Source organism: Platichthys flesus, chromosome 19 (assembly GCF_949316205.1).
Source record: "Platichthys flesus chromosome 19, fPlaFle2.1, whole genome shotgun sequence".
Taxonomy (NCBI): Eukaryota; Metazoa; Chordata; class Actinopteri; order Pleuronectiformes; family Pleuronectidae; genus Platichthys; species Platichthys flesus.
This window is the reverse complement of record NC_084963.1, coordinates 13842013-13859658: the sequence shown is the minus strand read 5'-3', so window position 1 is coordinate 13859658 and position 17646 is coordinate 13842013. Positions and strand designations below refer to the sequence as shown.

General features: G+C 41.5%; 1 protein-coding gene across 1 annotated transcript in view; it reads left to right on the top strand.

Annotated features, from left to right (window-relative positions):
• The window catches only part of map1b (microtubule-associated protein 1B), a 19821-nt gene extending 3864 nt beyond the window's left edge, over positions 1-15957 (top strand). Inside the window, exons 3-7 of the mRNA XM_062413363.1 lie at positions 6201-6283; positions 7153-7293; positions 7809-13059; positions 13160-13398; positions 13822-15957. Of these exons, the coding sequence (XP_062269347.1) occupies positions 6201-6283; positions 7153-7293; positions 7809-13059; positions 13160-13398; positions 13822-13977 (5870 nt within the window). The 3' untranslated portion in view covers positions 13978-15957. The remainder of the gene's footprint in view (positions 1-6200; positions 6284-7152; positions 7294-7808; positions 13060-13159; positions 13399-13821) is intronic.
• Positions 15958-17646: the final 1689 nt, after the last annotated feature.

Below are 17646 nucleotides of genomic sequence, written 5' to 3'. Positions count from 1 at the left end.
AATGTTGATGTCTGTTGAAGTCTTAATAAATGAACTCGATATGAAGGGCTCCCTAGAATACTACAGTGTTTGCTTGGACACTGGCAGAGCTTTTATGTTCTCAAAGGACATTCATCCTGAGTCATGACTTTTACTTGGCACTGAAAATCCCAAAATGCAAAATTACCCTGATGTCACAGTGTTGATCATGTTGTGTAGCAGAGAAACAGCAAGACAGAAATACAGATTTTAAAAGTGTACAAATGATACATTGTTTTTCCCCTTGAGAAAAAAGAATCTGCCCTCGTTTTCTAAGTTAACAAGAACTCAAAATAACACTTAAGTCCTGAGCTGCCTGATATATTATTTCAGGACAGAAGTATCTCATAATGTGTCAAATAAAACTGGATCAAACAACCGAGGCGGGGCATGTTCTGCTTTAACGCTCTTGGCTAAACAAGAGCGTCTCTTGGGATGTTAAGGAAGGCTGTCTCTGTAATTCAGGGGAAAAAAAGATTTATGCCAAGATAATCCAATCAGCTGCTTAATGTATTCTTCCATTTACCCTCTAACTCTTGCATCAACAACAAAAAAAGGCATATCTCCTAAAGTGTGAAACTATTCTTTTAAATCTGTGGATTTTTGCACCAAACATCAGTCACGCTGTAACAAACAAACCTGCAGGTGGTGCTGGAGGAGGACGAATGCAATTATCTGTCTGCTGGTGGATGACTCGCCATCCATCACATTATGTTAGCGCACAGGAAGTCTGGAGCCAACGGGGAGGAGGAGGGGGGAGGGAGGAGGGGGAGGAGGAGGAAGGGAGGGGGGAAAAGGGCCAGGACAGGAGACCCCCACGAGTCCCTGATAGACGTTTGATGAATCGGATTATGTATGGATTTCCCAGCACTCCACCACGCTGAAGCTTTAAAGTCGACTGGAGAGTTAAAAGGCTGCCAGACCGCAAATCTAGACCCTCGCTTATGAGATTGCTGAAGACCACACTGCAGGTTTTGACCAATTCACTGTGTTCACTCGAAAAGGAAGAAAGGAAAGTAAACTAGGGCACTTTTGCTGTGGAAAATGAAAAAGCTTTTATTAGAGTGACTATTGCATGGCAAAGATAGAAGGGAAAGCACCTATGTATTGAGGCATATTGACCTTCTTACCGCAAGTGAACAATGAACAAATTATCTATAGGCCTGGGGGATTTCAGGAATTGACATTATAGCTTTTTATCACAATAGTCGGAGCAGGTCCCTTAAATGAGAGAAAAGCAATCCCAATTGGACTGCAGAGAAAAAATACTTAGAAAGATCCAGTAAAATATGTACGGATATATACAAATCCTAACAAATCCAGATATAGGGATGGAGAATAATAATTTTCTCTGTTAAACCCGAGAATACACCTTGGCCATAAATTAGAAAATCCAAAAGGTTTCTCGTTCTCGAGGTGTCTGATCTCCCATCTCTGTGGACTAAGGACGACCTCAACAGCCATAACCTTCAAAGATTCTTTTACATGTATATATTTCCAAACGGAGATAAAGACCCTGAAGCATGAAAGGATAACCTGAATAAAAACCGGATAGATGGATCAAGATGTCTATCCTGACTGTAAATCAGCAGATTTGATTTATTAGTCATAATTTACTCAAGTTGCCTTTCCCCCTCGTATTCATAGCTGGGGAAACAGACTATATGTTGTTTAGAGATTATTGTCTTTGTCAGATTATGTTCTCGTTCGATTTGACAGTGTAACGACTCTAGAGCCCAGTGTTATTGATACGCATCAATACTGCCACACACCTGACTGGTCTGTGGATGAATAGGCGTAATGCAGTCGCAGTGTCATTCAGTGCATCCACCTAAGATGTTGTGTGTTCTCATTCCCTTTTTTATTTCAGTGGTATGGGGACAAGTGACATTGAGAACTGTGCTCAGGGCGGCCCTCAGCTTTGCTGGTGAAAGTCACCAGGGTCAATTATTGTGTTGTGGTGGCAAAAGAAAGTGAACGGTGCTGACACTTACAGGCGGACACCACCTGATCTGATTCAATTATAATCTATACATGCAAGGTAGTTCTTTCCTTTTGGTTTCAGCAGTGCAAAAAGGAAGGCGGCACTGAATGTAGTTGTTCCACTGATCTATTTTTGGTGTGGTGCCATCCACATTGATGTTCCCCCGTCTGGTTCAGTCGGTGGCAGGGAGGCAGGCTATCCCAGTCTTGCACTCTATTCAGCCAGGAGGAGAATGCTCGGTGATGCATGTCGCATTACCGACGCCCCCCCGCTGAGACAGAGCTGCACTAAGGATTTTTATATCGATCGAGGGAATTGTCAGCGTCAAGCAAGCTCCAGTGCATCCGTCATTTTAAAAATTTTGGGATTGAACACGCAGTGATTGCAGGTTGACGGTGGTGGTGATGAGTGTTTCCTCGTGCTCCACCAGTCGGCAAAGTGTAGGGCCTGCCATTAAGACGACAGTTTCATCACACAAAAGGCCAGTGTGAGCAGGGGCGTTACCCACAGGGAGAAACAAAGAACAAGATGCTTTCCTATTACATTAGCAGTTTCACATGTGACTCGTGTACAAGCTGGATGAACAACAGACGTTCAGAATCAGATTCAGCTTCGTGGGCCAAGTACACAAACAAGGTATTTGGCTCCAGTTTGACATTGCTCTCAGCGTACTGCACAACTAGGAGAATATGCAGTGTATTGGAAACACTGATGATCAACACAAAACAGCATACACCATGACAGTATATATACAAGTCAACTGGTTCCATATGTGGCACGTAAACAATGCAAGGAAAAGATATAATATATTGTATAAATATGTGGACAAGGGATGAAAATGTACATTGCATGCTACATCATCATTGCAGGATTTCTATTAACAATATGTACAGCGAGCAGGATATGTTCACGATTGACTCATTTCACAGACTCACTTCTCAGAGCTCTGGTTATGTGTCAAACTTCTGCTTTTGGGTTTAAAGCTGCGTATAACTGGTTTCTACCGGAATCAACTGTAGTTTTAATCATTCTGGTATACGACCAACATAGCTCTCTACATCGTAAAGCTAATAAAAGGCTCACGCAAAGAGAATAAGCCTGAGGACCCATTAAAGATATATAACAAATCAGATCATGTAATGACATTGTGTTCTTACAGCTTCTGTAGTACATTGATAATTAAATCACAGACACTATGTTCCCTTCCTGAAATGTACAAAAAAAAATCTAAATCAATCAATGCAAAAGTGCAGTTCACTGTTATTATACATTTTTTCTGGTAATCAGGTACAGCAATGTCGAGTGGAACAAACATGTCTGAATCAGTGCATTCAGTGCAGATCAGGATGTCTCGACAAAAAACTGAAACGTCATCTTGAATGTGGCTAGAAACGTCATTAGGGTTCATCTTCTGGGAATCAAGAATGTGAGATTTCATGGCCATCCATTCAAGGGAGAGACATCATCATCCATAGCCAAAGTAAACATATTGAATACAAGAAAACATCATTTGGACTTGTAACTCAAATGTGTTTATTTAAAAGGAAAACAAAGAAATTCAAATAGCCTCAGATATCTGCTACATCAGCATGTGATACCTTCACTTTGTAATCAAATAAGAATCAGTGGTATGTTTGTGAATTTTCACGTTGCATCTTTTAATTAAACTGATTAAATAATGATATTCATGTGAAAAGAGAAAATAAGATCATGTGAGATTCTGCTACATGTGCATAGAAAAGAGTAAAACAAAAAAAACAACATAAAAACATTCAAAGAAAGCGATGCCACTGTTTCCATTATAGTATCTGTCCTGATATTGAATTCATGTGAAAGCTAAAAATGAAGTCATCAAGTATAATTTTTCCCTCCAGACAACTGACTATAAAACCAATGGAGTTCGACACTGGAGCTGCTACGGGGTTGACCAGCACCTGAGAAATAACTAAACCCAGAGTCATTATTTCTACTTTCACCGTCGCACTACACAGACAAAACCAGACTATTAACAGTGAATGCAGGAGTTTTTCCATATGGAGTGACAGCCCCTTGGGAGGAGGCAGAGGGTTAATGGCTCTGTGCTCTATGATGAGAATCTGCTATATGAAATATGTATGGAGGAGTCGGCTCTGCAGTCAGATCGCTGCTGCAGTATCACGTCTCCAGGGATGAGGAAAGCTCGGCCTTCACTCGCATATTCCTCTGATTTTAATGCTGATACAGCAACACCTCAGTGAGCCTCACAGGGAGCGTATTCTTGTTTGTCTAAATCTTCGGTTTTTCAGAATTTCTTTTTGCTGTTACCAGGGGAACTTGCAAAATAATAAAATAAAGCATGTCTTTTGTCAGTTGCCTCTAAGGAATTCATTTTTTTATTTGAAAAGAAATGAAATGACAAGAAGAGGTAAAAAGCCCAGATTATGTCACTCAGTGAGTAAAGCCTGATGTGTAGAATGAATGATGTCGCTAAAGATGTGAATGTATAGTCAGGTGGACCAGAGGATCACACAGAGAGACACTGTGGGATCAAAGTCATTATCATGATCACTCAATTGATGGATCAAGATCAATCCAAAACCAAGGATGATTGATTTCTCTGTCTTATGAGGGGGAAATATAGAGAATCCTCATTGTATAAAGACCAAACGATGATATGTTCTTTGTTATTCCTATATATAGTTTGTCATCATAGTTCCAGAGAAGTCAAGTTGAGGTGTAATGATTTGTTTATTAACTGATTAGTTATTTGGAAGAAAATTAATTGCAATAATGAAATCTTTTTGATCCATTCAAGAATTTCCCTCCTTCCACAATTTGAAATATGAATTCTTAATGTTTTTCTTTCAGGCTTTGGATTGTTGGTTGGACATTTTTACTATTTGTACCATTATATAGACCAATATTAAAATAATGAAATTAATTGACATATGCAATCATAATAGTTTGACGATTAATCATGATAACTGATTAAACTAGTGGAGCCTTTAGTCGCTGAAGAGCCTGATGTTTCGCGCAGGAGTTGGTGGAGACCAAAGCAGAACCAAAATGAAAGTGAATATTGGACTTACATTTTTGTGTTGGTCGGATACATGACTCAGCTAAATATAATATCACCTCATGTCTGCTGGATGTGTAAATATGCTACATATTGAATACAAATTCACAACAAGTGACAAGAATGAATTTCAACGTTGTGTACAGAGCTGCCCCCATGTGGCCAAAAAGTAAATAACGCTGGTTCAAGTTAAGCTCTTTAAAATCTTTCCTGGAAATATATTTGATGTGTTGATGAAAAAGTTCTACCAAAGAATAATTCATACGATGAAAAATTAATAGGGGATTACAGAAGATTAATTAATATGATGACAAATAAAGCTTTTGTTTGACCACAGTTCAATAAATCATATTATCGTCACTCAAATTAAAGAACTATTACGTTTGCAGACAACGGATGATGGAGGGGGAATTATATCCTTCTGATGCTGAGCTCTGGGATTTAGGATATATGTCGTACCTCCATCTCCAGAGATTTCATCCATCTTAGTGATGAAGAGCTCTGTTCTGCAGAGACTCTTAACATTTACACAGCCATATTGGATCTGTCATACCGTCTGTGTTTGATGAATTAGATGATGAATTAGTTTAGATCTGCCCCTCATACGAACCCCAGGAGACAAGTTCTAATAAAGAACATCAGGTCGTCCTTCCTGATGAGACTCAGAGTAGATTTGATCCACTGCATCATGATTTTGAAGAGAAACTTGTGGTTTTGTTTCAAGCAGATTTTTAAAAATGTTTCTGATATAAATGCTGATTATTTTTGGTTATTTCCTTCCTATTTCCAGAAAAAAATCTTAGAAAACAGAGAATACTCTTTTTAATGCTTCTCTTGTCCAAAGATGATATTTTTAATTAAAATTTTTGTCAAAAAGATATTTTCAATTAAATATCCCAAAAAACTAATTTAAAGAGCAAATCTTCAATACTGAGAAGCTAATAAACATTGTTGAATTATAAAACATGATTTGTTTTCTGATAAATCAGCTAATCCTCCTAGCTTTTACAACCACATTTAGTCTACTGTTTTTAACTTGTTAGAGGGAACTTGAAATTGGAACAAGACACAATCTAAATGATAACGTTAAAATTCCAATTTCTTTTGTATTAACATTTGCAAATGTTTTCTATTGTGTTGCAGGACAGAGAATTCTTCACCATAAAAGTAATGTCCTGGAAACAGTGGTACTCATCAACCCGTCAGACGAAGCAGTCAGTACTGAGGTAAAATGAGCTATAACTTTTATTGACAATCTATCATATTGCTATATCATCCTCCTTATTTATCTCAAAAATCGTGTTTGATCTTCTATCCTCCTGTCAAAGAAGGATGATGCAAAAAATCAATACAAAAACATTCCATTTATAAAACAAATAGGTCAACAAGGGTGATTATTATTCAGCCATGTTGGGCCAATTATCCACTCTGATAATATCAACTGCTGTTTGTTGCTGTTAATTGGAGAAAAGGAGCAATTAAAAGCTCGGGGGACGACACTAATATCTCATTTACATCTAGAATAACAAGCGCAGCACTTTACCTTTTTTCTTATGCTAACATTTTTGATGGGAAATACGAAACCGAGCAGTGGGGAGTACAGATGGTGCAAGATTTTCTCCTGTGTCACTGCTCCTTTTCAGCGCTGCCTCAACCTCCAGCCATGTTTGCAGTCAAACTGTGCTTTGATAATATCTCAGGACACAGCAGGATGGACCTGGCCTGCTGCCCAGAACAGCTGATGGTGCAGGAGATGAAAAAAGAAGGACCAACAGAAAAGAGAGGCAGAGAGAGATGGAGGGATGAAAGGGAACTTAGCAGAGTGGGCAGCAAGAAAACAGATCAGTCAATTAGCTAATGGATTTGGATAATGTGACACTGGAAATATTTCAAATACATTAGATTCGCGGAGCTGATTGCTGCAGCAGTAAGCAGTGTTCTTCTCTTTATAAAGCTTTGGCAATAAATAAGTAATAAACTTTACTTATTAAAGGGTCATAAATGCTTTTCTCACCACTCCTTTCAGCTATTTTACTTCTGCTTTCAGCGCAATCATAGAAAACTATGTAACCTACTTTCCTCTTCTACCTCCCAGGTTCGTCTGATGATCTCAGACACTGCCAGACACAAGCTGCTGGTTCTCTCAGGCCAATGCCTTGAAAAGACAGGAGAGCTGATTCTTCAGTCTGGTTCTTTCTCTTTCTCCAACTTCATAGACATATTCACCGACCAAGAGGTGAGCGAATATAAGCACAATATGAATTATAACATTCTAATATCATTTTTATTTCAATCTTTGTGTGCCCACTATGTTATCACCTTAAATTGTGGCTGTTTATTGTTAAGGTGGCTGTTTACATTAGTTGCCCCCTGCCAAAAACTAAGAATAAGAAGAGGAGGATGGTTATAACACCAAAAAAGAACCGAAACAAAATCAGAAAGCCTATATTGTCATTGTAAGCACTACATTTAAGATGCATTTAAAAACGAATACATAAATTAGCTAAAAAAAACACCTAATAAAATAGACTACATATATACAGCATATGACACAAAAGTATAAATATTCTGTGATATGGAAATAAGCATTGAAGATGTTTCAGTGTTTATTCAAGTTCTTCATCATCATCATTATGTAAAAGACTTACTGTATTGTACTACCACAGACTGCATTGTAAAGCAGTATTCTTTTAATTTGTCTGATTCCAGTATGTCAATATTTAAAAGTCAATTCATTTTTCTCATGTCTAGATTGGTGAATTGCTCAGCACCATTCACCCGGAGAACAAAGCTATCCTTACACTCTTCTGCCCCGAACAAGGCGACTGGAAAAACTCCAACTTGGACAAACACAACCTGCAGGATTTCATTAACATGAAACTAAACTCCACTCTCATACTCCCTGCAATGGAGGGGCTATCAGAATTCACAGAGTATTTGTCCGAGTCAGTAGAGATCCCGTCTCCGTTCGACATGTTAGAACCGCCGACCTCTGGTGGATTCCTCAAACTCTCCAAACCGTGCTGTTACATTTTCCCTGGCGGTCGCGGTGACTCGGCTCTCTTTGCTGTAAATGGCTTCAACATGCTCATTAATGGCGGCTCCGACAGGAAGTCGTGCTTCTGGAAACTGGTGAGACATCTGGACCGGGTGGACTCCATCCTCCTCACCCACATCGGTGACGACAACCTGCCCGGCATCAACAGTATGCTGCAGAGGAAAATTGTAGAGGCCGAGGAGGAACAGTCGCAGGGTTCCACAGCTAACAGTGACTGGGTGAAGAACATGATTTCCCCAGATATCGGCGTTGTGTTTGTGAATCTCCCTGAGAGCCTGGATAACCCTGCACCTAATTACAGAGTGCGGAGGAACGTCGAGGAGGCGGCGTCGACCCAACAGTTCCTCACCAAGCTAAATTTGAGAATAGAGCCATTGCAAAGTCCTGCTGGAAACACAATAGAACCGATCATTCTGTTTCAGAAAATGGGTGTCGGGAAGCTTGAGATGTATGTGCTTAATCCTTCAAAGAACAGCAAGGAGATGCAGCACTTTATGAAGCAGTGGACAGGTAGTGAAAAAGACACAGCTTCTATTTTACTGCCAAACGGAAAAGAGTCTCAGTTCCCTGTCAATCATTTGACGTCTATCTCTTCGCTCATTGTGTGGCACCCTGCTAATCCCGCAGATAAGGTTGTGCGTGTTCTCTTTCCTGGAAATACCACCCAGCGCCACGTCTTTGAAGGTTTAGAGAAGCTAAAGCACTTGGAGTTCTTGAAGCAGCCAGTTGTCACTCAAAAAGCAATGTCTTCTAATATGCCGTCAACGCCGACGCTAAAGCAAGCAAAGATGAAATACAGAACAGATAGCAAAGAGAGCCTGAAGTCTACCCCAAAGCCATCACCAAGCAGGAGCATCAGAAAGGATTCAAAGGAGGAAACACCAGAGAAAGCAAAGACAGAGGCAGAATCCACTCATGAAAAAACACAAAAGACAGAGAAAAAAGAAAAGGTCCCACTGAAAAAGGAAAAAGCAAAGGCACCTGAGAAAGAATCAAAAGCAAAGATTGAGCAATCAGTACAGAATGAAACTCCTGAAAAGAAGAAGCCTGAAATAAAGCCCAAGGCTGAAAAGGAAAGGACAATTAAGAAGGAGGCCAAAATGTCAGTAGAAAAGAAAAAGGAGGTTAAAAAAGAAGTGGCAAAGAAGGATGATATTCTCAAACAAGAAAGTAAAAAAGAAGAAAAAGTGAAGAAAGAGGACGCAAAGAAAGTTCCAAAGAAAGACTTCAGAAAAGAGTCACCTATGAAGGAGAAGAAGGAAGAAAAGAAAGAGCTAAAGAAAGATGTCAAAAGGCCCTCAAAAGACATAAAAAAGCCTGAAGAAAGGATGGCAGCACCTAAACCAAAGCCCCTGAAAAAAGACGATGCCTCAAACAAATTTGCAGGGACACCGTCAAAGTCAAAAGAGAAAGGGAAGCCTAAGGTTTCAAAGAAAGAGACAAAGGTTGGTAGCGGCAAACTTGCAGCCAGTGCTGCTGCTGTTCCTGCTGTTGCTGCTGTTGCTGCTGTTGCTGCTGTTGCTGCTGCTGCTGTTGCGAATGATCCTGAAGCAGAAAGATCTCTGATGTCCTCACCAGAGGACCTTACCAAGGACTTTGAGGAGCTCCAAACTGAAGAGTTCACAACAGACGATGCGACGGTGCAACAAAATCAGAAAGAAGAGGCTGTGATGATCCACCATGAAGAGATAATACAGACCAAAGAGTCACCTGAGGCCTTGGAGTCTTTGGACGAGGGTATAACCACAACAGAGGCCGAGGGAGACAGTGGAGTGACCCCAGAGGAGCAAGTTCTCAAGGTAAAACTCAACGAATATCCAAGTGAGAAGTTTGAAGATGAGGGCACTGTGATGGAGGAGACGTCTGAAGGAGGAGATTATGAAGAGAAGGGAGAGACAGAGGAACTTCATGAACCCCAGAGAATGGAATTTGATAATGATAAACTTACTCCCAGTGAAGAGGAACACAGAGACAGACCCGATGAAGTCAAACCAATGGACGGTGTTCAAGACAATGATGATGTGATGAATAAAAATGTAGAGGATTCACTCATGAATGAAAGACAAAGAGAGAATCGGAATCTGTTTGAACCAGCCTTACCCAAAGTGTCCTCGCCTGTTTCTCCAGCCGCATCAATCCATTATGAAATGCCTCCAGTTGGCTTCGAGAGCTCAACGGCCTCAGACGATGAGTACCAAAATGAAGACCCTGAGGTGTACACCGTCACTCAGTCCACCATCAAGATCTCCAGTGTGCCTACTACCATAGATGAGATGTTGACTCCTAGGGACGTTATGAGCAATGAAACCACCAATAAAGAGGCAGAATCTCCTCCACAGGATAGCGACAGGTTTGTGACTTCCGTCACTGGACAGTATGATAGGAAGAAGATTTCTCCACTCCAGGATATGCCAGGATCAGATCGCTCTCATAGTGATGCCACAGAAGGCCAAGACTACAACCACTCTGCTTCCACGATATCTCCACCTTCACCGCTAGAAGAGGATAAATTCTACAAGGGCTTTGCCTCAGCAGGAAAAGCTGAGCAGTATGACACAGTTCAAGAGTCATTTGAGAAGCATGATTTAGATCTAACAGGACTCAGTTCAACCTCCACAACAACACCTCTTGTTCGTTCTCCCTCAGTCGACCGGAAGGATACATTTGATTCCCTGTCACCTTTTGCTGCTCCAATCGAATTGTCCACCACACTGACAGGGTGCACCCAAGCAACAGCAGAATCTGTCAGCCCAGATGACAAGACACTGGAAGGAGCTAACTCGCCTCAGTCCTCTGGTCACACTCCTTATTATCAGTCACCAGTAGATGAAAAAGCAGCAGGTGTACCACCTGTCTCTGAAGACAAAGCACAGGGTCCAATAATTGTGGAGCTCACAAGTGATAAAGAAGATTCCTCCAACATAGATACCCCAGAGCCTTATGAGCCAGAACAAGAAATGTGCTCTCCTGTAGAGAGGGTGGCATCATCTCCAAAAAGCCAATCTCCAACTGAGCCCGATTCCCCAACCAAGAAGGATACATCACCATTTGATTTAGATCCTACGAAGATTGGAGAAAACAGCTATTCAATGTTGTCCACGGCACCACAGACCAAACATGATTTAGACACCAATCCCTTTACCGCGGCCAAAGAAGAGAGCAAAATGTCTATTTCAGAGGGAACCACATCAGAGAAATCTGGATCCCCTATGGAGGAAGTGGTAGCAGAAGACTTGTTCTCACATTTAGCTTCAGCATCCACTGCCTCGCTGGCCACCAGCTCCTTTCCAGAGCCGACCACCGACTCTCCTTCCCTTCATGCTGAGGTAGGCTCTCCTCATTCTACAGAAGTGGATGACTCACTGTCTGTCTCTGTGGTTCAGACACCAACCCCCTTCCATGAGGCTGAGGGATCTCCATCCAAGGAAGATAGCCCCAGGCCCATGTCAATCTCCCCAGACAACTCACCGAAGTCAAAAAGCAGAACACAAAATCAGGATATGAAATCCCCAGAGCACTCAACCATGTCCATAGAATTTGGCCAGGAATCCCCTGACCACTCCTTAGCCCTGGACTTTAGCAAGCAATCCCCAGAACAGGGAATTGCTTGCACGGCATCTGTGGTCAGCAGCTCACATCCTACAGAGAATGGTCCAACTGAGGTGGACTACAGCCCCTCAGAGGGCACAGATGTGAGACCACCTGGAGAATCTGGCTCCCCAGTGGAGCAGCCTTTAGTTTTTGAAGCTGTTGATGTCCGTGCCACTTCTGCAACCCCATCAGATGCATCTCAGTCAACACCCTCTGTTACAACCCCATGTCAAATGGCTGAGATACTACATAACATGGCTGAGCAGAGAGACAAGTCTCCACTCACCCCCAAGGCATCCTCTCTCGCAGAGTCTCCCCATTCCACTGAGCTATCCCCAGTTATAGGAAGTCCACGGGCAAAGGAAAGCACCAGCCCAATTTCACCATCTGTGGAGAGCATTTCTAATAGATGTGACACACAGCAGAAATACGACAAGTCACCCTCACCTCCCAAAGCTAGTTTTCCATCTTCATCATTTTCCCTCTCAAAAGAGGAGACACCTTCCCCAGCAAAGGAGACAAACCCATTTAAATGTGATGATTCTACACAGGTGGCAAAATCCCCTGTGGGCCCCAAACCTCCTACCCCATCCTACCTACCACTATCCTCTGATCTGTATAATTATAACTCAGCCTGTGGGTCAAGGGACCCCGACACCACGAAGAGAAGCCCCTCCGCTGCATCTAAGACGGATGTTGACCTCTGCCTAGTCCCTTCATGTGAATACCGTCACCCCAAGACAGAACTATCCCCATCTTTTATGAACCCTAACCCTGTGGAGTACTTCATTAATGAAGAGAACGTCTCAGATGAGGAGAAGCCTTTGGCCAAGTCAGGAGGAGGGCCCCCACCTCCAGAGGGTAAGCTTTCCACCAAGCAATGTGAGGAGACCCCACCAACATCCATCAGTGAATCTGCCCCCTCCCAGACCGATTCAGATGTTCCACCAGGGACAGAGGAGTGCCCCTCTATTACAGCAGATGCTAACATTGACTCTGAAGACGATTCTGAGACATTGCCTACTGACAGAACCCTGACCTACAGGCATGCCGATCCTCCTCCGGTGGCTTTCAGGGACTCCGCTCCATCCTCTGGCCCCCATGATGTCTGTATGGTGGAGCCAGAAGCCCTCAAGGCTGAAGAAAATCTCCACAATGCGAACACAGAGGGAGGCGAAAAACCCAAGAAGAAAAAACTCACAAAAAAGTCTTCATCACCAGCCAGGAAGAGTACTCTGACAAAAATCAAGGACACCAAGACTGCCTCTCCAAAGAAGAGTGTCGGAGAGGGAAAAGATGCCAAAAACGCAACAAACACCTCTGCGTCCAGAGGTGTGAAAAGTGCCACGTCAGGTTAATACAATTTACTCATCGTCATCATATCTCTCTTTACTACTTTTCAATATTTTCTAAGAACTTACCTATCTGATAAATGGGTTTTTGCCCCTTTCAGGTGCTGGCAGTGGGAAGGCATCAGGTGCGGCATCTCAGCCGAACTGTCCTCCAATGTTCATGGATTTGGTTTACATACCCAATCACTGCAATGCCAAGAATGTGGATGCTGAGTTCTTTAAGCGGGTGCGCTCCTCTTACTATGTGGTCAGTGGCAATGATCAGACTGCTCAGGAGCCCAGTAGGGCTGTCCTTGATGCTCTGCTGGAAGGAAAGGCCCAGTGGGGAAACAGTATGCAGGTAGGCTTTCAAGTATTGATATGTCAATTACATAGTGTACACAGAGACCCAAATGCATATTTTACCATCTAGGTTATTAGTTTTTTGCAGAAAAAAACATAAAAAGAAGTATTGATGTTAATCAGTCAAATCAATCAATCAGCTAATGAAAAGTCATGCAATTTATTAAATTCAAAATGCTATCGCCATGTGATGTGATTTAACCCTCCATTGCTTTTTCCTTTACCCTGCTAAAAAAGTTAGGACCTAAAATTGCTTAAATTCTTTACATTTTATAAAGTGATAGTGGGTCAGACACTCTGCAATAGACTGTTCACATTATGTGAGATAACCTGATACAAAGGATGTAGAGGACGAAGCACGTGCAGAGATCATTTTTGTTAAATGCTTGAGCTCAGAAACCTCCCTCCTCTCTAATATCAGGTCACCCTGATTCCAACCCACGACACAGATGTGATGAGGGAGTGGTACCAGGAGACCCACGACAAGCAGCAAGAGCTGAACATCATGGTCCTGGCCAGCAGCAGCACAGTCGTCATGCAGGATGAGTCCTTCCCGGCTTGTAAGATAGAGATGTAAGACCTGTTCTGCACGAGATCTGTGGAGCAGGAGACCAAGTGATAATGAGAAATCTATGTAGCATAAAAACCCAAGCAGACACTTAACAAACAGCATATGCTAGAATGATATTTCTTGTGCTCTAAATCATTGAACCTTAAATATCTGAACTGAGGATTACCTAACAGAAATTAGCGTTGAGGGACTCCATGCAAAGTACATTGATTTCACTATAAAGTAATAGACCCTTGACATCCTTAAGGTGTTATCTAAGTTTTAGGTATGACTGAATTTGACTTGAAGGGGAACAAGAAAAAAAAGCAGCCTATAGCCATGATTGTCCAATTATGCTAAGAGCTCAAGTATAATATTGTTGTTTATGTCCCGAGTTTCTTCTAAATCCCCAGATCAAAATATAGGAGAACAAGTGAGATCACAACATCCCTGCATATGGTGCATTCTTAAGTAATGGCTGTTATCCACACCAAAGGACGAAACAGTATGTTTTCTGTTATTGCCTTAGGGAGTTCCAATGAATGTACAAGGACTGGTGCAAGTAGCTTAAGAGTAGAGAAACTCTACACACTGGAGTTAACTCTCATTAAAAGCACTGCAATGGCAAATAGGAATTAGGGGTGAATAGCATGAATATGTCTTTTTGGTCTGCTCTCTGTTTCTGCTAATGAATATTTATTTATTATTTCAAATTTAATTTATTGTGATTGCCTAGATTTTGACAGTGTGCAGCAGAAAGTTGCCGCAGAAATCTCTCCCCTTGCCTTTGACACATCTGTAAAATCATTTTCATGCAGTTTGGAGGACTGTCGTTTATTTCAGATCGCCTGTTTTATTTGCATATTTGAATATTTGATTTCCATTACTTGTTTTTGTATGTAATCATTTAGCTATGGGGGAGCAAGCCTTTCCCCAATGTATAGTTGGTGAGGCAGGATATTGTCCTAAACCTTAAAATGTCTTTTCTAAAGCATTGTACTATAATTATAAATAGCTTTGAAGCCGACGGGATGGTTGAAAGACGTGCATGAGTTATGATCTGTTAGGATTTTTCTCTTTTTCTGTTAATTGGGATTTCTTGCATTAAGAACAACAGGGCTACATGATTTAGTTATTTATTTAGCAAGTTGAGCCATGACATTGTATAGTACAGGAAGTAAAGCGGTTGCCTGTGGCATTGTATCACAATCGAACTTCATTCTGGTTGCAGCACAGTGTTGATTTACAGGTTAACGTGAGCATTTATGGAGTTTCTCCTCTGTGGCTGGAATGGGACAAAGTTTTTGAGAGTGTCGGCACACAGAGATGAGAGTGAGTGACTTGTGTGTTTCAGATGAAAGTATGTACAACACAAAAAAACTAGACACTTTAAACACAAACGTGACAAAAACTAACGGTAACAGAGGCCAGAGATCAACCATGACGGGCCACCTTCTGGAAAAATATCCAACAAATCGACGCACATACAGGCTATGGTACTTCGGGTTATGAAATCAACCAATCACCAAACTCAGCAGATATTTCTGAAATGATGTCAGGTGTTCATTAAACCACTACAAACGACTTCCCCTGCAGGGGAACCTCAGAACAACACTACAGTTATAGCTGTCAAACCTGCAAAACTCTGAACTGACATTTCCCTTGAACTGACATTTCTCCTTTTCTCCGTCTCCTCTCTCTACACTCTCTCTCTCTATCTATTTATCTCTGCCTTTTTCTCCTCATCTTTCTCTCGGGAGAACTTTACTAATGTCTGTCTGCAGCTGTGTGGTATATTTGTCTTGTGGTCATGCATCCTCTCCGACCCTTTTCTCCCCAAAAACTCATATAACCCCCCAATAGCAATTAGTTTCAAGTGAGTATTCCTTAGTGCTTTCTAATATTTGTGTGCAATATTCCCTCGATGGCGAATCTGATGTAAGAGGAGCTACTGCTGAAGAACAAAAACTCAAAAACAACCACAATAAAATCTAACGTGAACAAGAAGGATGTGTCTGTCTTCTCTAAACCTTTTCATACAGCCCAGTTGTGTTATTGTTTGCTATATTAAGGTAGAATAACAGTAGGGTAGTGTGTTCTCATTAAAGGTGAAGGTGCTTCCACACATTTTTTTTTATTGCTTGTAAACGTAATGGAGATACAGAGAGGTATAACTGAGCTTGTCTACAAATACTTTATAGGCTCAATATTTTACTTTTTATCTCATCTGTTTGTTGGTATATTGAATCGAGTATAATACTAAAGGTGTAAATTGGTCACTGACGCTATCGACTACAGCCTATATTTATTTTGTATACTCATTAAAAACTCAATTCCTTTACAATATTGGACTGAACTGGTGGACACAGTCCAAATATTGTATGACCAATGGGTGCTTATTAGATAGACATCCCAAACTGGCAAAAAACAAACTCCTCTATGATAATGATAATGAAAGAGAACATAACTGTAGCTCTAATGTGATAAGCTCACAGATGATTTGCTGTTAGTGTCATCGTGGCCCAGGGGGGAAGTCATTCTTTTTGGTTTCCTTGGTTACAAGTGTCCCTGAGAGCCAGACAGGACAGATGGGAGGGGGGGGGGGGGGTGTATGTTTGCATAGAGAGATGTCTGCCGTGTGGACAGAGGCAATGAAATGAGCAGAATAATCAAAGACTACACTCAAACCTAATTTCCTGATTAAATCCTGTAGGTAATTTGTCCTGACTCATCCCATCAATAATACAGTATGGTGTGGTCACAGATTGGCATCTGTGGAACGACTCAATAATAAAAAGTATTATCATAGTGCCTAACGTGCATATCCTTTGTAGTGCAGATACAGCACCTGCAGTGAAAGAACATGTAATAGCTGCAGTCAGCAGGAGCATGGTGTGAAGCAGCAGTGCTGAGCCTCCCCTTCTACTGCAACAGGGGAAAAAAACAACCTCTTATGAAACCACATTTGAATTCACTGCATCAGGATTTGTATACGGTGCTGCACCATATTACACACAATCTTAAATATCAGTCCCTTAAACGTGTGATTTGCATCAAGATCCATGAGTTTTTCAAGTCAAGGAAATCAAGGATAATGAAAATGAAAAAGGCCTTATCCAACAATTGAACAGAAAGTGGGGGTAAAAATCCTGGATAGGCCAACCTTTTAAGGGCATTTCTGACCCAGACTATATCCGTCCACCAAGTTTCTTGAAGAACTGTCCAGTAATTTTTTGCACAATGCTGCTAAATGAGACAGACAACAAAAACTTAAAACAGACGAAAACACAACCTCTTTGGTGGAGGTGAAAATAACTAATTAATAGAATGTGTTGAGCTGATTATCAATACGGATATCTAGAATATGGATAATGCAAAATGCATATGAGAGAAATAATAATTGAAAGCATATAATCTCCTCAGGACCACAGTCAATTGAAATGTGGCTTGGATCGGAGGCCCCGGGGATCCTGAGTGAGAAGGCAGAGGAGGATGGGAGCCGAGCAGGATAAGAGGACATGTCTCCACAGCATCCTTTTGTTGTACAGTGGGATGACCACAAGTCCACATCTTTCATGTCTCTCAGCGAGGGAGCAATCAGCGGATGAACCAGACTCTCTGAGGTTTTCAGCGGTAACTGGAAAGCGTTTGCATTTTCCTCCATGTAGAATTACAGTATTATACACAAGTTATTCA